A 27,015-nucleotide genomic window follows, 5' to 3' on the forward strand; every position below is an offset into this window, starting at 1 on the left:
GCTATTATTTTATAATCTACATTTAACAACAAAATTGGTCTATATGAAGATACTTACAAAGGATCTCGATCTTTCTTTGGAATTACTGTGATTAAAGCACTAGAACAAGACTCAGGTAATTCATAATGTTCTCCAACTTGACATAATACATCCCCAAACACTGTAGAGATATCATCATAAAAGATTTTATAAAATTCAACCGAAAATCCATCATCACCAGGCGATTTACCGTTCGGCATTTTCATCATAGCCATTTTAATTTCCGAATCAGTAAATGGTTCCTCTAACTCCTGTATATCTGCATCCTCTAATAACGGTAAATTCAACTGTGACAAAAAAAAAATCAATATATCTAATTTCTTGTTTTTCTTCAGATGTATATAACTTTTTATAAAATGAACAAAATTCATCATTAATCTCACGAGGTTTATAAGTAATAAGAGAATTCCATCTAACAGCATTAATAGTCCTCGAAACCTGTTCTTTCTTTAATTGCCATGCCAATACCTTGTGTGCTTTCTCTCCCCATTCGTAATACCATTGCTTAGTCCTATTAATCACACATTCAAATTGATAAATTGCAAAGTATTATATTCCAATTTCAACCTAGATAATTCTATTTTCTGATCTTCAGTAGCATCTTTCTGAAATTCCTTTTCTAACTCAGCAATCTGTTTCTCTAAGTCAAGACTCTGATTTAATCGATTCTTTTTCATTTTAGAAGTATAACTAATTATTTGTCCTGTCAAATAAGCTTTCATAGCATCCCATAATACAAACTTACTTTGAACAGATTTAGAATTTTCTTTAAAAAAAAATTAATTTGTTTTTTCAAAAAATCAATAAATTCTGTATTTTTTAACAACATAGTATTAAACCTCCAACGATAGGCCACTTGAATTTTCTCAGAAGTTGCATATGTAAAATATAACAAAGAATGATCTGAAATCACCCTACTTTTATATTCCGCTTGTTGTATCTTCCCTTGTAAATGTGCTGATACTAAAAAAAAGTCAATCCTTGAAAACAATTCATGTCTAAATGAATAAAAGGAGAAATCTTTCTCTGTCAGATTAAGACATCTTTAAATATCTACTCAATTAAGATCTTTCATCAACGCTTGAACCTGAACTGCCATCTTAGATTTCTTAACTTTCTTTGGAAATTTATCCAATAAAGGTTCCAAAACACAATTAAAATCTCCACCAACTAAAATATTATCATTAGCCTGACCCAAATATAAAAATGCATCTGAAATAAATATTTCATCATCTACATTTGGGGCATAACTATTAAGTAAAGTCCAAAATTCACTAAAAATCTTACAATTCAATTTAAGAATACATCCTGCCTTTTCCTCCATTGATTGTAATTCAAAAGATAAATTTTTATGTATCAAAATTGCTAAGCCTTTAGCCCTAGAATTAAATGAAGAAGAATATACATGCCCAACCCAGTCCCTCTTTAATTTCATACTTTCCTTCAGTTCAAATGTGTTTCTTGTAAAAAAGCAACATCAATTTTCATTTTCTTAATATACGCCAAGACTCACTTACGCTTGATCGGACTGTTTAAACTCTGAACATTAAAAGTAACAAACCTCAGCTTTGACATATCTACTATTGTTACTAAATACCAATATCTTTATATGAAAACTCAAATCAACGTATATAGGCCCTCCAATAGGAGAAAAAAAAATCACAAATTGAAAGCTAACTAAAATGAAAATAAAATTAAAAAAAACTCCCCCCCCAAAAAAAAACTACCAAAAGGTAGTAATCCCTAAACAAAAATTGGGTGTGGGTCATCCACTAGTGGCTGATGACTAGTAAAGAACTTAGAGCAAATCTCTCCCTCCCCAGCCAAACAATGAATAACATCAAAATATCATAATAACGAACAAAAAAAAAGTAGAATAAGAATAAGAAAATTCTTCTATTCATCCAAGAGATTCTAATCTCGGAGATCCCATTTCAGAAAAAGTTGGACACTTTCCATTCGCATTTTTCCCATTTCTGCCATTTCTTCCGTTTCCAAAACAAGCAGATTTTTCTTTAGGAGACAATGGTGGACTACGTCTTTGTCCTCTTATATCTGGCAATGAATCAGCAAAAATCATTGCTTCACAATCATTCTCAAAAAACCGAAACTGATGATCTCCATAAAATACCTTCAACACTGCCGGGTAGCGAAAAGTAGACTTATAACCTTTATGCCACAAAGCTTCTTTAACTGGGTTAAATCGATGTCGGCGTTGAATGACCTCTTGACTCAAGTCAGGATAAAAAAAACTCTACTATTCTGAATCAATAACGGAGTTTGTTGTCTCGCATTTTGCACTGCTCGTCGAAGTATTGCTTCTCTGTCCAGATAATTCAAACATTGAATTATTATTGGTCTCGGTGGTTGACCAGGTAAAAGTGTTCTTCTTAAAGCTCTATGAGCTCTTTCCAGTACCAAGCCTCCAGAAAAGAATTCTTGTCCTAATACTTGTGGGATCCAGTCTTTAAAAAAACGAAGAGGATCTTGTCCTTCTATACCTTCTGGCAAACCAATGATTTTCACATTATTCCTTCTACTTTGATTCTCCAAGTAGTCTATTTTACTCTCTAACTCCTTCTCACGTTCTCCCAATTCTTTAACTGATTTTTCAACCTTCAACACTTTTTTTGTGTTAGAAACCACTTGCTATTTACATTCCAAAAAAGCAGACTGAAATTTTTAAAAATCTTCACAAGATGCTTCCACACGTGCTTTAACTGTATTCAATTCTGAACTTATACTAGCATTCATTTGAACCATCTCATTCATTAAAGGTTGAATGACAGCATTTAACTGCATACACTGTAACTCAGAAAAGCTTAGCCCTGCTTTCTCTAACGTAGTGGCAGAAGCAGGTAACTGCAGCTCCTGCTGCAACTCAACGAAAGGCATTTTGGAGGTTTTACTGCGGGCCTGGACTCCCAGTGACGGCACCCCGACTTCCTCAGGGGGTCGCCGCTGGTCTCCCCCCGCCCCGCAGCTCATTGTTTTCGCGCAAAATCACGGAGGAAATCGATATCTTCAGGTTGAAATGCTTCCTGATGCATTTCAAACAATGGAGTCGTCTTCCTGCGTGCTCCCTCCATTAAAATCAAGAGGCTTCCAGAATCGGGATCCACTTCTTGGGAACACGCACCTTCTTCAAGAGAACGGGTAATTCCAGCGTCATCCTTCACTTGGTGAGTAGTAGACATTTTTTTTCAGCTCCCACAGGCAGTCTTTGTGGTTTAGACACTGAAGAAGTTAAACCTGAAGCTGTATCAAATCATTTAGGCCCCAAATCTTCAGCACTTCAAAAATGTAACTTCTTCTGCACTTGAGGTTTAATCTTTTTACCATTAATGGCCATAGTAGTTCCTCAATACTTTAAACTAAAATTTAAAAAGTTTAAACTTGAAAACAAAAGGTTTAAAAAATGGGTACTTAAAAGTCTGGCCAGAGAGGTCAAGATTACACGTCTAGACTCTATGCCATCTTGCCACGCCCCCTTGAGCAACAATTTAAAGAAACCTGATGCCTCACACATACTTCATCATTGCTTTTGAAAAGCCGGAAAGCTTTCTGAGACTGATCTTTAAAATCATCTTTCAGAGTTATACCTGAACTATGATGGTTTTGGTTTTGATGCACACATATGCACATTTACACATAGTGGGGTTAAGTAAGAAGAGTTATGTTATTAATAATTAATAATAAAAATTATTGTTTTTGAAATAACGATGGTCTTGGTGATATATTTCCATTGCTGCTGGTCTAGTTCATCACATTCCCTAGTAGGAGATCCAGTATTGTATCCTCTCTCATTGATTCCTCTACATATTTATTTAGAAAACTTTCCTGAACACATTTTACAAACTCCAAGCCATCCAACCCTTTTATTACAGTATGGGAGTCCCTGTCAATATGTGGAAAGTTAAAATCTCCTACTATCACAACATACTGTTTCTTACAAAAGTATTCTATCTCTCTACAGATTTGCTCCTCCAATTCTCTCTATACAAGCTTATCAGTGTGGTCACACCTTTCTCATTCCTCAGCTCCACCCATTTGGCCTCTGTCGATGAGCTCACTGGGCTGTCCTGTCTAAGCATATTTTCTCTGACTAGCAATGCCACTCCCTCTCCCCTTCTATCACTTCTGAAACAACAGAACACCAGGCCATTGAGCTGCCAGTCCTGCCCCTCCTGCAACCGTCTCACTAATAGTAATAATGTCATAATCCCGCGTGCCAATCCACACCTAAGATCATCTGCCTTTCAGACAATATCCCTGGCATTGAAATAAATTTATCTGAGAATATATCTATCATGGACAAACCTTTGATTTCTGTCTATACATGCAGTCCTTGCATGACCTTTCCCTTCCTCCACCTCACTATCTGCTCTAACACTTCGTTTTCCATCCCCTTGCCAAAGCAGTTTAACCACCCATTCCCCCACACTGCCCCCCCCCCCACCCCCCCACCATCCACCCACCTGGAGCTGCTTTAGCAAACCTACCCACAAGGATGTTAGTCCCTTTCAGTTCAGGTGCAAACCATCCCATCAGAACAGGTCCCACCTTCCCTGGAACAGAGCCCAATGGTCCAGAAACATGAAGCCCTCCCTCCTGCATTATCTCTTAAGCCACATATTTAGGTGCATTAACTTCTTTGAGCCTTTTCACACCACAGTGTAAAATGAAGAATCCCAGGAGAGATTTCTGTGAATCCTCCTGTGAATCTGCAGTGTGAAAAGGTCGGCCTTGAAATTTTAAATGGGTCTGTGGCCCTACCTACAAGGTAGGGCTGTGGACCCAGGAAATTTTCTCGGACCACCCTTCCCCTGCAGCGTCAAAAGGCAAATGGCCAAGCAGGGTAGCCTCATGACATCAGTGCTTGTGTGCTGTGTCTTGTAGGTGATTAAAATGAAAAGATACCTACGTCCTGACAGCAGTGGGCCACTTTGACAAATCGCGACGGCAGCACAATGCTGGGTGAATGGCCATCCTCGTTAGCCATAATTGCTCACTCAGCTGGATTTCCCAGAGCGGTTCCAGCAGTACAAGGGATTATGGGAAATGAAGTCAGCCATTCATCCCGCATTAAGTCACCGTCGCGATGGACCGAAGCACGGGGGGCGGGGGGCAGGTGACAGGAGGGTGGGAGGGCAGACGTGCAACCAAGACAGTGGGGGGGGGGGGGGGAGTGAACTTACCCTTACTCCTGTGAGTATGCAACACATCATTGGTGGGGGACAGGACCCCCCCTCACCAAATTCCCTGGAATGTGAAAGGTATGGGAAGTCCTGAATTCCTGGGAATTTCACCGGGACAAAGTAGGATCACCACTTGCCTGTGATATGAAAAATGGCTTCCATTTCTAGCCTCACTAACATGTAGTATGGTAGCACTCCTGAGATTGCAACCCTGGAGGTCCTGTCCTTCAACTTTGCACCTAACTCCCTTAGCTCTTTTTGCAGGACCTCCTCATTCTTTCTAAACACGTAATTGGTCCGCAACGTGTGGTTAGTTTCTGAAATAATCTTTTGTGTACTTGCCTCCACAAAGGCAAGAGTAAATGAAATAGAAATAAAATTTAAAATGCCAAGAGGAGCTGACTATCATTTCTTTCTCAGTTTCCTTCAGGTTATCCTGATATGGCTATGAATGAATTTTCATCAGTTTTCTTAATTTCAGATAAAATTGCAGCAGGAAATTAGCAGAATTTTTCCTATGGGCACTAATTCAGAGTATAATTTGACTGATTTAAAAATACTTTCTACTCCTCATTCTTTTCTTTGGCTTGGCTTCGCGGACGAAGATTTATGGAGGGGTATGTCCACGTCTGCTGCAGGCTCGTTAGTGACTGACAAGTCCGATGCGGGACAGACAGGCACGGTTGCAGCGGTTGCAAGGGAAAATTGGTTGGTTGGGGTTGGGTGTTGGGTTTTTCCTCCTTTGTCTTTTGTCAGTGAGGTGGGCTCTGTGGTCTTCTTCAAATGAGGTTGCTGCCCGCCGAACTGTGAGGCGCCAAGATGCATGGTTGGAGGCGATATCGGCCCACTGGCGGTGGTCAATGTGGCAGGCACCAAGAGATTTCTTTAAGCAGTCCTTGTACCTCTTCTTTGGTGCATCTCTTGTCTCGGTAGCCAGTGGAGAGCTCGCCTTAGAACACGATCTTGGGAAGGCGATGGTCCTCCATTCTGGAGATGTGACCCACCCAGCGCAGCTGGGTCTTCAGCAGCATGGATTCGATGCTTGCGGACTCTGCCAGCTCGAGTACTTCGATGTTGGTGATGAAGTCATTCCAATGAATGTTGAGGATGGAGTGGAGACAGTGCTGATGGAAGCGTTCTAGGAGCCGAAGGTGATGCCGGTAGAGGACGCATGATTCGGAGCCGAACAGGAGCGTGGGTATGACAACGGCTCTGTACATGCTGATCTTTGTGTGTTTCTTCAGGTGGTTGTTTTTCCAGACTCTTTTGTGTTGTCTTCCAAAGGCACTATTTGTCTTGGCGAGTCTGTTGTCTATCTCTTTGTCGATCCTTGCATCAGATGAAATGGTGCAGCAGAGGTAGGTAAACTGGTTGACCGTCCAGCAAATCAACTATAAGCCTTAAGTGAGCGCTGAAAGAATTAATTCGATTTGAGTAGTCACTAATGTTTTGTGATAATATTTGTATGTTTTGCAGTTCACATTGTATATTTGGGACTAGATGGTTTTCTCAACATGCATTGCTAGAGACAGCTGTCATAGTCCAAGCACTGTGCAAGCATGAATTCTCTGCAAATACATAGCGCCATATCTGCTACAATCAAGTATTTACACAAGCCTTAACATTAAAAATATAAGGACCTCAAAACTCTTCCATGTCACTTTTGAACAAGGTCCTAATCTTATTCTACATCAAGTGATAAGGCAATTTTTCTTCTGTTGGTGAACTTGCACAGGTTGCTGAGGAAAGCATTAGGGAGGGAAAAAGGAGATTTGGACTTGCAGTCATGGGATGAAAAGATTTAGGGAAGGGCCAACATTCATAAGTGGAAAAAGTAATTTAAATGAGCAATAGAGCAGGATCTAGGAGTTGGTTATACAAGCAAGTTGGGACTCTAACTCCATGGAAGCAAAGAAAAGAAGTTGGGAATAAAAAATAAAGATGGTCCTGCCTGCACGAAGAGTTGACTTTTCCCTTTCACCCAATTGCAGTTGATCTATGGGCACCTTCTACCTGCCACAGGAATTCACTTCAGCAATACTGACAGCTGTCTACACACCCCACACAAAACTCACACTGAATGAAATATTCACCTCCAACAGCCTTGAAACGAAAAACCGTCATCAGAGCTAGATATTTCAACTTCACCAACTTCACTAACAAAGCTGATGCTATCCGAGGCCACAAGATCCTCAACACAGCTACACCTCCAAAGGTGCTGTTCCATCTCATGAACACAATGTAGCAAATCAGACCACCAGATAGAGGAAGCACAAGCTAAGACACAAAGACCCAGTGGTAAAAGTCATGCATGACTGGACTTAGGAAACATTCCATGCAACTGTTTTGAGTTGGTATCAGCAGCCAATCTCAATTAATACGCTTCATCAGCAAGTGTCCCCGTCCCCCCCCCCCCCCCCACCCCCCACTGCCAGAGCCAGCAGGGACTATATGTCATGCTTGGATATTCCAGTTCTAGGAACTTGCCAGGACTGCCACATCTGAGTACGATGCTGTGTTGTTGAGGAAGCAGGCACCTCCACCATTTGACTCAACCATGGTATTGTTCCTTTCTGGGCCACAGTTTCAAAATTTAAGGACCACCACTGCTTGACAAAGTTTGCTACTTGTACATTATCTTTCTATAGAAATTATTTATGGGTAAATGTATCTTAAATGAAGTATGGCCTGCAAAGATGAGTCAATAAATTTATTTATTATAAAAGTGTAGCGAGATTTAAAATTTTGGGCCACCCATAAGATCAGAGGATGCTAAGCAGATCAAAGACTTCCAAAGAAGGAGTGTTGTACTGGGTTGAGATCAATTAAAGTCTTGGGCTGAGATCAGGTTATGGGCTTGCAGTGTGGTGCTATGCTCTGAAATTGTAGTCTGGTCACTATGGGAGTATTCAGTTATGGATATTTCTGAGACAATTGGGTCTAATGTTTTGGCACTTGATGGAACATATGTTTTACACTTGCCCCCCCCACCACCACACATACTTCACTTCAGTTGGAGAGGAAGTATGCAGAGGTATAGATAGTAGACATATTTAAGGTTTCCTAGGGTAAACATCTCTCATGATTCACCTTGGTCCACAGACATCAATGCAGTGCATTATTATGAAGGAGCTTTCCACCTCAACTACCTTAGAAGCCCGAGGTAATTTGGCATGTCATTTGCATTCATGAACCAACTTCTACCAGTGCACCATTGAAAGCATCCTGTCATTCCACACCAGGGAACTATTCCATCCAAGACCGCAAGAAGCTGCAGATTCATGCCATCATACATACTTTCATTACCTTGTAAAAGCATATTAAAAGACTCAACCAATGCCTCCCATCAGGAAGACACTTCACAAGAATGAAATCACGTGCCACCAGATTCAAGGACAATTTCCTTCCCTCCATTATCAGACACCTGAACAGTAAAAATATTTTGCCTTTGCTCCAAACCAAATGATATTGCAATCTCTTCATTTTTATATTGTCTTCCTTATACTTTGTACGAGACATCTAACTGGTCTGCTTATAAAACAATCTCTATCACTGCATCTTTTGTACATGACAATAAACCTGAACAGAAATATGTATGGTTTCTTTTCTTTATTAAGGACAGATATTTAGGAAAATTGTTTCTAACATGCTTAGAATTATGAATACCAAAACTACATATATTAATAAAGCATAATAATTATGGGATATGTGGTTTCTGATTCAGATTTACCAAATTATTTGCCCATCATGCCTGAACATCCATGTGGCAGAGTTTATGATCCAATTCAATGCAACTCCCACTGAATGCACTTGAACCAAATTAAGAGGTTTTATCAATAATGTCTTTTTCTCTCCAAAAACATGATTGTGCAGAGTGAGAAATGGAATTCATGAATACAAGATATCACAACTGGCTGGCTCAATTTGAAAATCCTGGGCTATTTTATTATCAACAGTTTGAAAAGAGACAAATAAAAAGAAAAAGTGAAACTTTGCTCATATGGTCTGTAGAGAGCAGATTCCTCTTATTTTCTGCATCAACAATTTAAAAATTAAATAATGGCTCAACAAAGAAAGATTTCATCATGTAACTATATTTACAGGACACATCAACATCACAAACAAAACATACAAGCAAGCAAAATAGGAAGTATTTGCTCCTCAGTAAATATTGTGGATTAACATATTGAGTCAATATAATTTATTCAATCAATATATAATACAGATACTACAGTGTTTCACAATGCAAACATAAATGGCAAAATAAGTTTTCATAGTGATCTGCAGGGGCTACCCATTGCCTGACATGTAAAGAAATATTTGGGATCATAATTGAAATCAGTTTTATTTCAGTTCCTTTTTATACTTCCACAAGCTAATGGATTGGATATACAGTCATCAAATTTTAATTGCACTAAATTCATGCTCTTTACTGCAAATAATTGCCACATCACCAGTAAAATTATGAACAAATTAAGATTAATTAAATTAAATTAAGATTAAATTTAATATTAAAATTGAAGGTTTTTCAAAAATAGTTTGTGGTCATATTTTAATTATTAGGATGTGGAATTCAGTCTGGTCAGAGATAGCTATAATTAGAAATGCAAGCCCACCGCCATTTTCTTTCATGCAGATTTCCACAACCACAAAAAGAATAATATTTAAATATTTTTGCTTTAGGTTACTGCATTTGAATTAGGCCACCTACTCACTTAACATATAATTCAATTGGATTCAGATACTTAACTGCAATTTTTTTTTCTCCCTCCTATGAGATTCTTAATGCAAACCAAGACAGATTCCTGGCAAATTCTCCTGTTCCAAATTGCTATTTATCCTCACTGTGCTTTGTCTGGTAGATTAGACAAGTTAGTCAGTTATAAGAAAGCCAAGGAACAATAACATAAGAAATTAGAAAAGGCTATCTGGCCTGTCAAGCCTGTTCCACCATTTAATACATCTCCACATACCTCTCTGATTCCCATAACCCTTAATTCTCTAACATTTAAATATCCATACATCTTAAATCCATCTATTGAGGCAGCCTTCACAGCTTCATTGGGCAGATTATTCTAGATTCCTTACACTTTGGGAGAAGCAGTTCCTCCTCATCCCCCAAATCTTGAGGCAATGTTCCCTAATCCCAATAAACAACCAATATCGAAAAGCTCTATCATTCCCACTCAACTAACGAGGCAAAAACTTCAATCAACTCATTTTGGTTTTTTGTTACATATTGAATATCAACAAGGAATACAGAGATATTTCAGTTTGTCTGTGCATCAATTCACATTAGAATCTGCGACAGATGAAGCAACATAAAATTACCAGGTGATACAAGAAAAATTTCAAGGGTATTCTCAAATTCTCCTTGAAAAATGCAACAACCCAACTTACTCTTGGTGGTTTAAAGAGGTGAGGAATATTTGTGATGGCACTGATAACCCTGTCCACATGTTGAGAGCACAGAGAAGTCCAGCAATAGGTGATGAAAGGAATATAATCACCTCCCATCTGTGAATTCAATCAAGCAATTCCTGCCTGGTCTCATTCCCCTAAAATATTCCTTAGCAAAATCTGCAATTCCAACATTTTGAGACTGTCATGAAAGCAAATTATTCTTTTTCCAAGGAACAATAATGAGAGAGGAATTGTAAAAATCTAACAGATTACACAACAGTGTTTCATTGTTTACATACACAACAGAAATATATTGGCATACAGATTTATAATGTTAATGTACGTGTTTGGTTTTATTTTTAAAGCAACTATTTGCAATGTTTTGCACAAGACTGGCACTGAGGTTAGGAGGACTTCTAAAAACAGCATTTTCAAAAAATATGGAGGCACTTTAAGAGGAATCAAAAATAAACTAGTGAAATTAGTGCATGACAGTCAAGTACAAAGCCTTTCTTCACTGAATGCATGCGTTTAATTTACATGGCTCTGAACAGAGCTTATCAAATAAGATCTGCAGATTTGAATTTATTACATAATATACAGATGGCCTTTGCTTGAACTTTCTTACTCAAGGCCAAGTTTGAGAATTTCAGCAGTATTTCCCATATTCACAGATGTGCCCAAGCAAGATTAAAGCTTCAGAATAGAAACACCTACTTTTATAATATTTTTTGTTTGATATACAGATGGATTACAGCAGAAGAAAAATAAAATCACTGTACAAGATATCTGAACCTTGGTACATTTTGCAGAGATCACCAGCTACTGTCAAAATGTTTACTTGCTGGATTCAGGCATGAGTAAAAAAAAATCTGCAATAACTATCACCAGCTAATTCAATCAGCATTTTTAAAATACCTTGCAAATAGAATTTCCTATTTAACTGAATAATCACAAATGATGCAGCTCAGCTCCAGAATATAAAAGGATCATGAATATTCACAACAGGAATTTTCACAGCTGAAGAGTTGGACGTAGTCCCAGTTTTCCAGAATGCTGCATCACTTGGCCTGCCCAATGGTGGATTAGGAAGAACCCACGAGTTATCGTCAATTGAGGCCTTTCCACAAGAAACATTTTCTTCCAAAGCAGCGCTGCCAACAGGAGTGGGTCGTGAGCTTGTCCACGGGACAAGATCACAATAGGCTCCTGCATCTTGCTGAAAATGACGACTTGCTGCAAATTTGGACATTTTCACCTCAGCCTCCTTTGACAAAGGGTCCAATGCATGATACGTTGTCCCCGAAGAATTGGGCTCCTGTTTTCCACAGTCAAGAAACACATCGTCCAGGCTTTGAACTGAGTGTGTGAAAGACAGGAAAAAATAGTTAATTACAAAGCAATTTTCATCTCTACATTTTAATGTCATTCCCAACATAAACCTTTTGAGGTTGACAATTTGACAGAAAGACATTCACAGAAAAGTGTTTCATTATTATACCTAGTAAGTTCCACACAAGTCCATGTGAAATAAATGTTGTCTGGTGGGATTCAGTAATGCCCCATAAATATGACCTGACTTCCTACCGGATAATTCCAATTCCAACTGCAACTGACAAAAAAAACATCATTGGAAAGAATGCTTGAGAGTTTGATAATGTGCAAAAATTCAAGGATTTTCTACTCCACTACAAAAAGAGTAGATGATTCTCACTCTGCTCCAAGAGGATTAAAAACCAGAACCACGAACTGAGTAAGAGGTGTAGAGTATGTGAAGACCGCGAGGAAGGAGAAAAGAATGCAATTTGCACACAGAACTGATACAGCAGATTATATCATGGCATTTAATATCACAGAACTTCAAAACCTTTCAATATTCATAAGTCAGATGCAACACTTATTCAATCTGCACCATTGTAACTACCATTTTGCATGCACTATGGTGAACATTTTGGTGCATATATACTTCATACCATGTTCATGACAATACAGGATACAGGCATCATCATGAACAATAATTTCAACAAGTCATAATTACTGCAGATATTAAAACATGGGGTATAACGGAGGTTAATGACACAATTTCATGTAATATAGATATAGATCTGTCACAGTTGAATGCAACAGAGAAGCATCAAATTAATATCAACTTTGTACTTTTATAGATATTGCACAATACTATCAAAGAAAATTTAATATGGAGCCACACATGGCAATATAGGAGAACTGATAAAACTTATTTTGGTAAGCAGTTGAAGGAGTATCTCATTAAAAAAAAGAGGAAGGAGATAAAACTAGAAAATCTGCAGATGGAGCAGACAAAAATACTGGAGAAACTCAGCAGCTATCATTTTGACACTTGGGAGGAAAGCAGCTATCTCAGTGTTGTGGGCATTACATCATTAGAAAAGACTGAGACTTTTAAGACACTGAAAGAGGTACGGGGGAAGAAAAGATGTTGTTTTGGAAAAGACAGCAGAGCTTTGGAGAAACTGAAACTTGCGATTGATGGAAGCCGGATAGCTGGTCAGGAGAATTTTGGAATATCAAATGCATAAATACAAAGGCTTGGACTGAGCAAGGCAAGGTTGTCATTATAGAAATCTAAGTTAGTGATGAACTGGATACAGAGAGGCAGTAATAACTTTTTGCCTAAACAAAGCAAGATAAACAATAGAGGTAAACAGGGTTTGCCATCGTGGGGGATTTTTAACTGGGAAAGTTGAACTGCAAAAGGTTTACATTGGGTGAAATATATCAAATGTGTTCAGCAAAGTTTCCTCTGCAACATGCAGAGGGTCCTACGCGGGAGAGGACAATGCTTGATCTAATCTTTGGAAATTACTGAAAGGATGCTGATGCTTTGGAGAGTGTGCAGGGGAGATTTACTAAGAGATTGCCAGAATTGGAGAATATGTCACATGAAGCAAGATCAACAGAGCTAGTGCTTTTCTCTTTGGTTGCGATGAAGAATAGAGATGATTAAATAGAGGTATATAAGATTATGAGGGGGTTACATAGAGTGGAGAGCCAACACCTTTATCTTGGGGAAACATTAGCAAATACCAGTGGACATCAGTGTACAGCAATTGGCAGAAAGTTTAGGGAAGATGTTGAAGTTCACTTTTTTTTAACCTGAGAGTGATGGATGCCTGGAATTCATTGCTGGGGATGGTGGTGGAGGCTGGTATAATAAGAACATTTAAACATGGATGCAAGGTAAATAGAGGGTTATAGGTGTGAAGATAAAAATTAGATTGTTATGGAATAGGTTTACATAGGTTGACACATCGTGGGGTGAAGGGCCTGTACGATGCTTAGAGTTCCATGTTTTAAATTGGGAAAGGCAAATGGTTGAAGTTAGATTGAAGATAGTTATAGACAGAGACAGGGGAGGACTAAGATTTGGAATTGGGCAAGGTCAACAACTTTGAAGGTACAAGACAAGAACTAGCTCGTTAATTAGAATAGGTTATTTGAAGAGGAATGTCAATAAAATGGGGTGTTTTTAAAAGTGTGTTGACAGGAATCCAGCATTTGTTCAAGTGAAGGGCCAGACATACAAGTGTTGGGAAGGTTGGATGACGAGGGAAATTCAGGCTCTGATCAAGAACATGGGACAGGTATATGCAACTGGGATCAAGTGCCTATGTGGAAGAGTTTTGGCAAGCTAAAAAGAAATCAGAATGGCAAAAAGGGTACAGGAGATAGATCTGGCTGTTAACATTAAAGATAATTCCATAGGATTTTATGCACATAAAAGGAAAAAGAATGACCAGAGAATAAAAGGGACCCTTCAAGAATTAATGTGGTCAACTCTGTGTGGAACCACAGGAGATGAGCAAGTTCCTCAATGGGTACTTCTCTGTTTTCACTCAAGAGAAATAAGATCTGAGGGATTTGGGGCAATCAATAGCCCCTTTCACACTGCCAACTCTCCAAGGAAACAGAAAAAATTGCAGGGCAAGTTGAACCCAGGAGCCTTTCACACTGCACCATTATTTGCAGGTAATTCTGAAATTTGGGATTTTAAGGGGCTGATCCCACCTCCAGTTACGTATAAGGCTCTGACAGCCTAGCTGACTGCACAGTTACATTTCACAGCTGTCAGGGCGCCAATTGATTCATGGCCAATAATCATTTTTTTTCCATACATACCAAATCAGCTGCAAGTGAAAATCCACTTCCCTGGTATAAAACAATAAATATCCGTTCTATTCCCTCTCCAGTGAGAATATCACGTTTCTTTTGCTAACGTGTTTCCATAACATTATTAGCCTCTGTACCTGCTTCTGACTGGTGTCATTCAGCCTTTCGCAATTAGATTAACAACATTGTTTTTTTTCCCCAATTGGACATTATTCTGCTGGGACCTGTGCTGAGTTCCTACCCGTTATGTGTTTTTTGGCCAACTGGATAACAGTGCTCAATTTGCTTACTGATCATTTTTCAAGGGGAAGAAACAATCTTTCAGACTTACCCAACTTTGCTGAGCATGGTCCAGTCCAAGAGAATGGTCTATTTCATTTTGAAACCAAATTCCGTATAGTTATACATTAGTTCAGTTTAGTCTGAAAGGGTGCAAAAGGGGCGGGTGTACTTGTCCAGAGTGGAGAGAGTGGCCAAAAAGTCCCAGCTACTTAAGTGGAGCAGGCGATCTGTGCTTTCCCCTGATGGGGTGGCTTGGGAGATGTCTGATGTCCTTCACACCTAGAGCATCCCTGCGGTAGGAGAGCATCCTGGATGGAAAACCTTCACGCTGATCCACCAAGTAACGTGACTGTTTTTCTAAAAGGAAGTAGTGGCTGCTTTCGGAGGACTTAAACCGCAGAGGGGAGCTCAGTCCATGCTTGGATAGTGTGGTAAGATGGGTGCTATTTAACCATGTGTTCCCTTGGCACCTTGTTATCATGTCTGTGCAGCAGTGCATCGTGTTTGTTATGCAGCTGATGCCCCAATTCCAAGAATTCTACACTCAATAGATTGATCTATGCATTCATTTTGTTTTCTGGACACACTTGTGGCTTGCATTATGCTGGCACCAAGAATAGCAATACAATTAAAAAAGATTGCAGCCCTTTATTAAGAACTGTACAGCGGGGTGACAGGGCTGTCGGGATGGTGCGGGGCAGTGGGATTGGTGTGGGGCTGATGGGGGGGGAGATGGGGCAAGAAGAAGAGGAAATGGAAGAGAGAAGGAGGGGGTGGGGAGGGAGGGGAATAGAGGAGGAAGGAAGCTGGGTGGTGGGACTGTCAGGCAACAGGGCGGAAATGTGGCCACCGGGGCTGTCAGAGCGCGACCGGCTGTGCTGTGAAATATAACTGCCTGGCTGAAGGAAGCATGTCATTAATAGTACCTAGTAAGTTGTAGACCATTCACACACCCAGAAGGCGATTGGTGAATTAACTCAGCTGGACTCTGATACATGCCACCACTATGTATCATAGCCCAGTTGAAATTGACTCACCTGTCTAGTTATGTCACACCACATACTTTGACCCACCAAATTGGAGGATAAACTCACATGTAATTGGCGGTGTGAAAGGAACTAATGTCTTGAGAACAGTCAGTATTACAGTAGAGGTAGTCTAACTTTTGGGCCAAAAATCCTTTGCAAGAAAGTCAACTGATATCCAAGCTATCAAAGATTTTTTCTGTCCATATGCATGGTCAGATGGAACTTAAGGAGAAACAGAATGGTTATTCAAAGAGCTGCTATGAGTAAAACACAACCAAGGCACTTCACTGGCTAAATATTTGCTCCCATCTTCACTAAAGATTTATGTGTTATTTAAGAGAATATTTACTTTTACAATTTTAAACTTTAACTTTTTACTTACTTATTTTAATTCTTTTTACTTATTTATTTTCCTTTTTTTTGCCGGTTGCTTAAATTCTGGATAACAGGGGTTTTACTATAATTGGAAAGATGAGACTGCATGACAAAAACAGGATAAAGCTTCTCACAAAATTATTCTAAGCTGCGTAGTGAAAGGTAGGCAGTACAACCCACCAAGCACTTGAAAATCCACGACAACTATACATAATAGATAGCTCTGAATCATCTTTTGGTCTAGGACCTCATACCTTCTGCAGCCTTCCGCATTCCTGGGTATTTGAAATATACTTTTCATAGTACATCTGTGGAAGCTTGATAGAGTATCTGACAATGTGCCAAACATTATCAAACTCCTTGGAAAGCTGAGCCGTTCTTCTGCCGCCTTCATCATTGGGCTTGATGAGCTGGTTCCAGGAAGTTTCTCCCGAAATATGGACTTTCAGGGACTCAAATCTTCGGACTCTCTCCACCTCTGTCCCATCAATGCAGACAGCCGTGTAGTCCATGGTTTCTCATTCCTTAAATCAACAATTATCTCCAAAGTCTTGATGATGCAAAGAGCAAAATTTTTGTCCTGGCACCAGATTCTCCATCTTCATCTTATTTCCTGACTTAAAATTTCTCGTTATTCAGCCAATAATGGTGTTGTCATCAGAGAATTTGAGGAGTGAGTTGGAGTTTAAACTTGGTTTTGCAGTCATGAGTGTACAAGGAATAGAGCAAGGGACTAAAAGCACATCCTTGAGGTGCCCCGGTGTTGATTGTCAGAGAAAAGGTGATGTAACCCATCTGCACTGATTAGGGTCTGCCGATAAAGATGTCCAGGATCCAGATGCAAAGAGATGGGCATAGTCCCAGGTCCCTCAGCTTGGTCATGAGTTTTACTGGTATGATGGTATTGAACACCAGCCTGAAGTCAGCAAAATAGCATCTCCCATTGACCAGTTGTAATGACATGTGAAGTGAAGTGAGCCTAAGGCTTCCTGAGATAGGAGTTGATTTACTACAGAACCAACCTCGCAAAGTATTTCAACAATGCCATCCAGTTTTGCAATTAAAATATTCCTCTGAAAGTCTGGTTATTAATAACCCCAGTTTAACTTTGTTGCCAACATTTGGTGCAGAAGGTTATCAAGAAGGTAAATGGGGCATTGGTCTTCATTGGTAGAGGGAGTGAACTTAAGAGCAAGCTCAACACAATCTATTAGAGGAACTCAGCAGGTCAAGCAGCATTAGTGGGAGAAAAAAAGTCAACATTTCAGGCTGAAACTCTTATCAAAACTGGGGAATAAAACTTGGGGACACAAAATCAAGTCAGAGATGGGGAGAAATTGCTTTTCCCCAGGAAGTAGTGAATCTGTGGAATTATCCACCGAATGAAGCAGTTGAAACTGCCTCATTAAATGTATTTAATACAGATAGATTTTTAAATAATATGGGACTGAAAGGTTATGAGGAACAAACTGGTAAGAGGAGCTGAGTTCATGACCATTTCAGCCATAATCTTGAATGGCTGTGCAGGTTTAATGGGCCAGATGCAGACTCCGCTCCTATTATGTTCCTCTTCAATGCTTTGTAATTAGTGCTAAGGTTAATAAAATATTCTGAAATAACTTGTTTTTAATATGGAAAGCTGTATGAGAATTATGCCATAAAGGGCTAAATTATGAAAAAACATGCTTAAAATGAAATAGGAGAAGTAATCTGATGAAAATAGGCATGTCAGGACTGTAAAAGGGATGGCATGTCACAAATATATATTAGTAGTCTGTCAATTCTATCTTGCATTCAAGAAATACATCAAGAGTTCAGAGATCAACAGTATATGGTGCCATAAGATGAGGCAAGACCAAAGCCATTGAAGTAATGTGCAAAAATTTCTGCAGTCATGTGCTCAAGATTGCTTCTGTACTTTCTGAAAAATAAGGTTCATGACTGCTCAAGTTATCTCCATTTTAGAACTAAAAATGTTAAGTTTTTCGTTCTGCAAGCAGTGCTTGACTCGCTGAGCATTGACAACATTTCTGGTTTATATTTCGCAGCTGCTGAAAATCCATTATGATATTTGGAGGTGGAGTAAATTTAATCCAGAAAATAAAGTTTGGAGAATAAATCACTACACAACTTGATGTAGCTCATTTCTTCTGTAACGTGCTTAAAATTCCACTTTCAGGCTGTACTATTTGGCCCTGGTTGAAAAGTTTTATCTCACAACTTTGACAATGAACTAACAAGGAATGAAAAATGGGGAGAAATTTAGATCTGAAGCTCATCCTTGGGAATAACATTATTTAGTTTCGCTGAAATAAATCAATTATACAGGGCACTGCCAAACAGCCTGATTGTCAGAGAGCCAAAGATTTATATAACACTGAATAAGGCCCAACAGCCGAACTCTTTCATACAAAACATGTTCCCCATCTGAGGATTATTTCCCTGTTCTTGGCTCATATCGCTCTACCCTTTCCTATCCACGTACCTGTCCAAATCGCTTTTAAATGTTGTAACTTTACCCATCTCAAAAATTTCCTAAGAAGCCCATTCCATTTCCACACCTCAGTGCCCTTCAGGTCTCCTTTAACCTCCCCCTCCTCTGTTACCTTTAACCTATACCCTCTAATTTTAGATTGTCTTATCTTGTAGAAAAGACAGTGACTATTCACCTTGTTCATGCCCCTCAAAAATTTATAATTCTGGACAGGTTTACCCCTCAGCCTCCTACATTCCAGGGAAAAAAGCCCAACTTTTCTTTATAATCAAGCTCTCCAGTCTTGGCAACATCCTCATGAATCTTTTTTCGGCACCCGTCTCAGTTTAATGGTATTCTTTCTGCAGCTGAGTGATCAGATCGGAACATAGCATTTCAATGCAGCTTTACCAACATCGTTCAGCGCTGCAACGTGACATCCCAACTCCCGTACTCAATTCCTGACCAACGAAGGCAAGCATACCAAACATCACCTTCACCTCAAACACAATCCTATGTTGCCTTTTGGTGAGCTCACTCTCTATCCCATTTGATCTAAATTTCTACACTGACCTACCATACAGAATCTCATGAAAGGCCCTGCTACAGTCCTCATTGACATCTGCCCTCATCAATCTTCTTGGTCACTTTTTAAAAACTCAATCAAATTTGTGAGGCATGATTTCCCATAAACAATAGAAATTAGCTGTAGGAAATTAAAAACCTGCATACAACTTCCATTGTTTGCAACTGCTGCATGTACATTTTTGCTATTTACCACTCAGCCTGCCAAAACTATTAATTGAGTCTGGAGGATGGATCTCAAGTGAACTCCATGCATTCATGCATAAAATATTGAAGCAGAAAAAAATGGCTCTTTGTGACCTTGTGACTGCTCTGAAATTCATGATGATTGATCTTCTCATGCAGTACCACTTTCCAGCAATAACTCTATACAGTATTTCATTACAAAAAAAAATCAGTCCTTGATAATAGGTTCATAAAGGATTCCCATATATGCTGATACTGTGAATGCTTTATCCTTCCAAGCAATTGATAAGGAAACTCTGGGAGACAGTTTGGTTGTGTATGATTTTGACATGTGGAGGGAGCAGACTTCCTCACACAACCCCTCCTTTCTAATCAATCAGACTCTTCCTCTCATCCAACATCACCACTTTGGAATTCTATCCAAATCCAGTACAAAACTGAGCCAGAGACTTCATTTCTTCCTGGAGTCTCACACAGCTATCTGCCACTAAGGTATATTCAAAGATCTTAGTAGAACCTGGATAAAAGTAAAATGAAAACACTCACCAAACAAGGATACGCTCCCAGCAGCATGGTGAGTAGCCTCTTTTCCACTGAACACCAAGACATGGTCATTGATCTATTGGGTTTTGGTGATCTCACCATATTCCATCTGGAAAAACTTGGTACTAATTAGATCTGCATATAATACAATAATAACATTTCTTCACTCTGTCCTTACCACACTGGAAAATTATGCCTCATATTCCAGGCTACAGTTCATTGATTTCAGCTCGACATTTAATACAATCATGCCCCAGAGGCTGGGGGGAAAAGCTGGCTCGCTGAGACTCAACACCCCTCTCTGTAACTGGATTCTGGAATTCCTAAAGACCACAGTCTGTCTGGGTCAGCAGCATCACGCTAAGCACTGGTGCACTACAGGGCTGTGTGTTCAGCCCACTCCTGTTCATGCTACTGACCCATGAATGCATAGCTAGATCCAGCTGCAACAGTGTCATCAAGTTTGCAGATGCCACAACAGTAGTTGGCCTGATCAGCAACAACGATGAGTTGCACCACAGAGGTGAAAAATCTTATATGTTGCGAGAGTAATAACCCAAATCTCAAAATGGACAAGACAAAGGAAATGATAGTAGACTTCAAGAGGACCATCCTCCACTACACAACCATAACTCTGCAGTGGAGAGAGTATACAGCACCAAGTTCCTTAGAGTCCATTTAACTAATGACCTATCATCGAAACTCAGCATCTCCTCTCTTGTCAGGAAGATGCACTTCTCTGAGAAGACTGAAGCAGGAAAGGCTACTGGCCACCATTATGTCACACAGCATCTTTCAGCTGCTCCTGTCGGGGAAAAGATACATGACTATCAGAGCTAGCACTGCCAGGCTGAGAAACAGCTTCTTCCCATGGTAGTGAGAATGCTGAATGATGAAAAAACTGCTCACACTAACCATCCGAGACCCTCATATGTACAAAACAATATTTATTTATTGGTATAAATGAAATACTTGTTCTGCAGATGTATTGTTTGTCTGTACTTGTGTTATGTCTGGTTGTGTGTCTGCATTTTTTTGCATCAAGAATAGGAGAATGCTGTTCCATCAAGTTGGACTTGTACAATAGGATGACAATAAACTTGACTTGGCAGAACTAATATGTGGTTTATCAAATACAAATAATTATTCAAGATTCAATTTATTATCATAGCAATAAAAGTCTCATATGACATGAAATTTCTTTTTGCCTGCTGCAAGGTAGACAGATTTGCCACTGTGAAGGATTACCCAAGGATCTCTTACAGTCAGACTTCCAGTCAGATAGAAGCAAAAGAGACCTCCCCAGAGTTACTGAGTGTCTGTAGATTCGTCTCCTGCGCTTCTGCAGCAATACAGAGTCCAGTCCAAACTATCAGCAACCTGAGCTCCAGATCCGAACTCCTGACGTGGTCAGGAACCGTTCAGCACCCTCGACACCTCTTCACATCTCAGTTCCAATACCTGGTACTTCTCCAGTCAGTGTCCAGCAGTCAGTAGTCCAGAGCGAATTTTCCAACAGCAGTCTCCAGCAGCCCACAGCTTCCATGGGTTCCTTGCCTCGAGTCACCAGCAGCCCGCTGCATGCACTGGTCCCTCAGTTGCAGAGCCCCCTCACTGGTCACCATCCCTGCAGGTCATCTCCTCAGCTTCTCCTTCTCAGACAGTGCATGATCTTCCCATCTTCTGGTGCCCTACTCCAGTCCTCTGCTTCCCCCTCATGGCTGCTGCCAATAAAAAAGGTGCTGCCATCTTGGGCACAGACCCAGGGTCATTAGATTTCAACTAAAATCACTGTCAGCTCCCCAAATGGGCTGTTCAAAGCCCATGCGGAGCCAGTTGGTTCTGTCACATTTATGACAGCACAGATACAAAGTTAATGACTGTGTACTGCAACCATAAATCAGTCTGCCTAAATAGGAGAGATACAGCCCTCCAATATGATGTTTTGCACAAGACAAAACATTTGACATTCTCAATGAAGTTACCGTTCATGTCGGCGTATAGGACAGTATTTGAACCTTAAAAATGTCACCCTCAAACCAGGGGTCATCTTATACACCAAATATAAAATCCAAACATTAATATCCTGTGGTTTACAATGTCCCCCATGGCGATGGAGAACAGCATATAGCCCTTGCATATATCCTATGGTCCTACCAATAAATATTTTTCTACCCAAACTTGCATTTGGGAAACTGGATTAATAGTAATGTAAACAATAAAAATGTATTATAAACCTGTCTAACGTAATTTAAAATAACAACACAGCAAACAAAGGGAACAGTTGCCATTTGCGAAGAGTGAACAATCAGCCAGGGTCCCAGGGTACATTCTGTTTATATTGCCTCAACAGGCCAATCACAACAAATCTTGCAGTGACCAATTACTGTATTCCCAGGAATAAATGTGCATTGAAAGGAGGCACAACACATTGGTCAATTCTTAAGAAGTACGTAGCAAATATTGTCAGTAAGCTCTCAGCGATAAATACCAGAGTTGGGGTAGCCTTATACGATGAGTACAGCTCAATTAAGTGGAAATTCTTGGGTCATCTTATACACCAGTCATCTTATACACTGACATACAAGGTCAATTAGAAATTTGTCACTTGTAGTACTTTCATACCTACTTGAACAATAGTAGTTCAGACTTGCCAAATTACACACAATAGACAAGATAGGAAGTCTAAGAATCTCAAAACAAACTTCCAATTTTCAGGCAAGACGTGCACTTGAATTCCAGGCGTGACAGGAGCTTTGACTAAGTGTGGAATCAAGCAACCTACATATAAATGTCAATGAGCATCAAGGCAAAAGCATTCCAATCACTAGAATCATACTTTGTAGAAAGGAAGATGTCATCATTGATGGAGGTCAATCATCTCAATCCCAGGCATCTTGGATTTCAGCTTTATTGTCAAAATATAGACATGGGTTAAGAGTGAAAGGGAAAAGGTTTAGGAGGAACATGAGGGGAGCATCTTCAGAGAGTGGCGGGAGTGTGGAACGAGCTGTCTGCTGAGATAATGAATGTGGGTTCAAATTTAACATTTAAGAAGAATTTGGACAGGTACATGGATGGGTGAGGTTTGGAGGGCCATTGGGACTTGGCAAATGAAAATGGATTGGCAAGACTAGAAGGGCCAAAGGGGCCTGTTTCTGTGTTGTACGGTTCTATGTTTCTATGATATCACATACAACTCTTAAGATTATTATCTCTGTGGGTGAGGCAGAATTATCACTTATCGACAGTGCAAGAAAAAGAACTGTACACCATATACAAACGCAAACCAATAAAGAATATAAATAAACTGACTGTTCAATGTAGAGAGGAAATAAAACAAAAAAAAGTGCAAAAGTATGAATCCTTAAATGAGTCCCCGATTAAGTTTATTGTTGAGGAGCCTGGTGGTGGAGTTAGCAACTGTTCACGAACCTGGTAGTGTTAGTCTTGTGACACCTCTACCTCTTCTTGATGGTAGCAGCGAGAACAGAGCATGTTCGGGTTGGTGAGGGTCTTTGATGATTGCTGTTACTTTCTGATGGCAGCATTCCCTGCAGATGTTCTCATTGATGGGGAGGTTTTGCTTATGACGTTCTTGCCTGTGTCCACTACATTTTGCAGGGCTTTTTGCTCAGGTGTATTGTTGTCCCTATACCACAGCATGATGCAGCCAGTCAGCACACTTTCCATTACACATCTGTAGAAATTTGCCAGGGTTTCTGGTGTCATACCAAACCTCTGCAAACTCCTGAGGAAGTAGTGGTGCTGACGTGCTTTCTTAGTGTGTTGGGTACAGGAAAAATCCTCTGAGATAGGGACTCCCAAGAACTTAAAATTTGCTCACACTCTCCACATCTGATGATCACTGGATTGTATACCTCTGGTTTTCCCTTCCTGAAGGGCAGGGCAATATCCTCAGCCTAACCATCTTCAGCAACCTCATAAATTATCTTTTTTGGATCATATGGTCAGAAATGGGGAGATTCAACAATGATTGAAAAATATTCAATTTCCTTCTCAAGTCTTCAAAAATGGAATTAGTTATTCCCTGTGTACAGCGAAACTTAGATGCATTCAGGCATAAGTAGATTTAAGACTTCCGTCACTTATCTATGAAGCAAACAAGCCCTTTCAACAAAAGTAAGTCAATCCACTTTAGCTTAATATTTAACAATATTAATATTACTAATGTTCCACAATTAACATCTTGTGGCGGTGCACATCCTCATGGCGAACTGGCCCCGCTTGTATTGCCATTTGGCGGGGCAGCCATGGGGAAATGGCGTCGTCAAAGGATTCTCTCTGACTCCAGCATCCCTTCCAGCACACACCCTGGACAGCGATTAAGATGTCACAATGCACCAGGTGACTGAGCTCATGCTGCCCTTAAAGGGGCGTGCTGAATTTGAATAAAAACAGTCGTTAACGACCCGCCACAATCTTTTCTTTATCAAAGATCAGAATAATAACTGGATAAAAATAAATCACATAACGTGTGGCAACAAGAGCAGTCCAGAAGCTTAATATCCTTATGTGAGTAACTCGCCTTCAGGTAATGAAAGGCTATGGCATCGCCAAAGATCAGCATCACCAAGAAAGAAAAGAGCAGACAGTTCCCTTCAAAATCAAACATGATCCTGACTTGGAAATATATGTCACCTACCCATTCTCTTAGAAAAGAGGAATTAATGATGGGTCAAATATGCAACCTTTCCTAGTGGCATCCACACAATAAATTAATTATTGACAAAAACAATTCCATGAAAGATTTTGATTATATTGAATTGTTTACTGTACTAATTCAGGCCTTTTGGAGAATTAACACTTTACAGTCTCACTTATTTTTGCCTCAGAGTTAAAGTCCCACTTGACCAATCATAAGAGATGAAACAAGATGTTTTATGTAATCTTCACATTTGCACCATTTCCACTTCCAAAACATGAACTGCATTCATGGTTCCCATCTTTCCCATACATTTGACATTATAACTGGCAGATTCACCCTCTCATAATGAGCAAATTACATTACGCCAACATGCCTGACTCAAGCAGTAAGATTATGACAGCTTTGTTTTTTGCCATGAAAATATAATGTCATTTGACCAAGAATGATAACTTTGTACAGATTCATCAGAATGGCATGGAAATTTAAAAGGTTAAACTAAATTATACAAACTTGGCTTGTATTCCTTGCAATTTTTTATTTAAATCAATTTACAAGATGTAGGTGGTTATATTAAGGATAGCATTTATTGTTTGTTTTCAACAAAAAGATGGTGAGTTTGGTTCAAAGGTTCCTTTTATTATCACGTAATAATACAGGAATAATGTTATATATACCATATACTTCAACTTTTGTCTACTGTAAGGAAAACTTAAACCCTTTTTACACTAAAACCCAGAGTTATTGCCATATGCACGACCCATCTCACTTGTTCACATGGAACAGAAGAAATGCTGGGTCGGTGTGTCCTTTTACACAGCAAGCCAGCTGCCCGGAGCAAAAGAAGCAGGGCGTGTAGCACAGCAGCACCGGCATCTGATATGATGTAAAACATGCATGCCGGGCAATGACATTTCTTAGTACACAATAATAAGTCCAACAGCAGTTGATAGTGCTAGCTGTGTACATATTTTGCACTCTTTGAATGCAAGCAAATCTTCTGCACTTCGTAATCAACTTTATGAACCATGCAATGTCGCATTCGTGTGGACAATGTGTTTGTGCAGTCGAAAAAAAACGTTTGAAGAGAATTTGAATAGAAGCAGGGGCAAAATGAGGCAGAAAGGCATGAGAACCTTAGACACTGTAAACAGAGACCTTTGTATCTTCTGAATCAATTTGCGCTGGTCTCAAATAGAATGATATGGAGGAGAGACCACGTGTGGTCTAATGTTCTCAACAATTTTGATGAGCATGAGTGGTGGAGTCCTCTTCATACATCTCTGAACACTTTTGACTTTTTATTGAAACTCATTGAGCCCCACCTGAGGCACAAGACAACAAACTGGCGATAGCCTTTGGAACCTTGGCTTAGACTCGCCATTGCTTTGTAGTGGTATGCTACCTCATGAATATCGATCGAACAATTGATTTTTGACATTTTGGTGCCAGTGTCACCACTGTGCACGTGTTGGTATGTCAGAATACTGGATCATTGAGGGGGGTTCTTTCTAAATGTTTTGTCGAACTGCCAAGTGGTGCACGTCTTCAGGAGACAATGGACAAATTTGCAGAACTGGGGTATCCATCGTGTGCTAGTGCCATCGATAGCATACTGTCACATTTGTGGCCCGAAATGTGAAGTTAATAAAACATCAAACACAAGTTTTATCAGGTAAACTTCTCAGTGTCTTTATTTTCCAGTTTCCTTTGTTCTCCTGCTTGTGCTCTTATCTCTCTCTCATACCACGTGACTTCCGGTACATCTCATACATATTCATTATCATGACATCCCTCCTTTAATCAGAAATAAACTTTACCTTCACTTACCAATATCCCTCGGAAACATAAAAACATCGTAACTAATGGTAATACTATAACTCAACTACATAAAATTTACTTCCTACAGCACTCATACATGCACTTTATGATATAAGATTAAAATATTGTCCCAAAGTTCTTATTAAAATTATGGCACAAAGTCTTCGTATCGTTTGGGCGCTTTCCGGTTTCGTTTCGGCCTGCCTGCAATATTGTCGTCGCTTCTCGGTTGTTCACTCTCAGCGTCAGAAATACTGCTTGCCACGG

The 27,015-nt window shown here is 39.7% G+C and overlaps 1 protein-coding gene across 3 annotated transcripts in view; it reads right to left on the reverse strand.

Annotated features, from left to right (window-relative positions):
* Nucleotides 1–9,311: 9,311 nt before the first annotated feature.
* azi2 (5-azacytidine induced 2) overlaps nt 9,312–27,015 on the reverse strand; it is a 98,982-nt gene continuing 81,278 nt past the window's right edge. For all 3 annotated transcript variants that reach the window (XM_069914032.1, XM_069914031.1, XM_069914034.1), the window contains exon 8: nt 9,312–11,999. In XM_069914032.1, coding sequence (XP_069770133.1) covers nt 11,608–11,999 — 392 coding nt within the window. In that variant the 3' untranslated portion in view covers nt 9,312–11,607. The remainder of the gene's footprint in view (nt 12,000–27,015) is intronic.

Source organism: Narcine bancroftii, chromosome 1, assembly GCF_036971445.1.
Source record: "Narcine bancroftii isolate sNarBan1 chromosome 1, sNarBan1.hap1, whole genome shotgun sequence".
In the NCBI taxonomy this organism is placed as follows: domain Eukaryota; kingdom Metazoa; phylum Chordata; class Chondrichthyes; order Torpediniformes; family Narcinidae; genus Narcine; species Narcine bancroftii.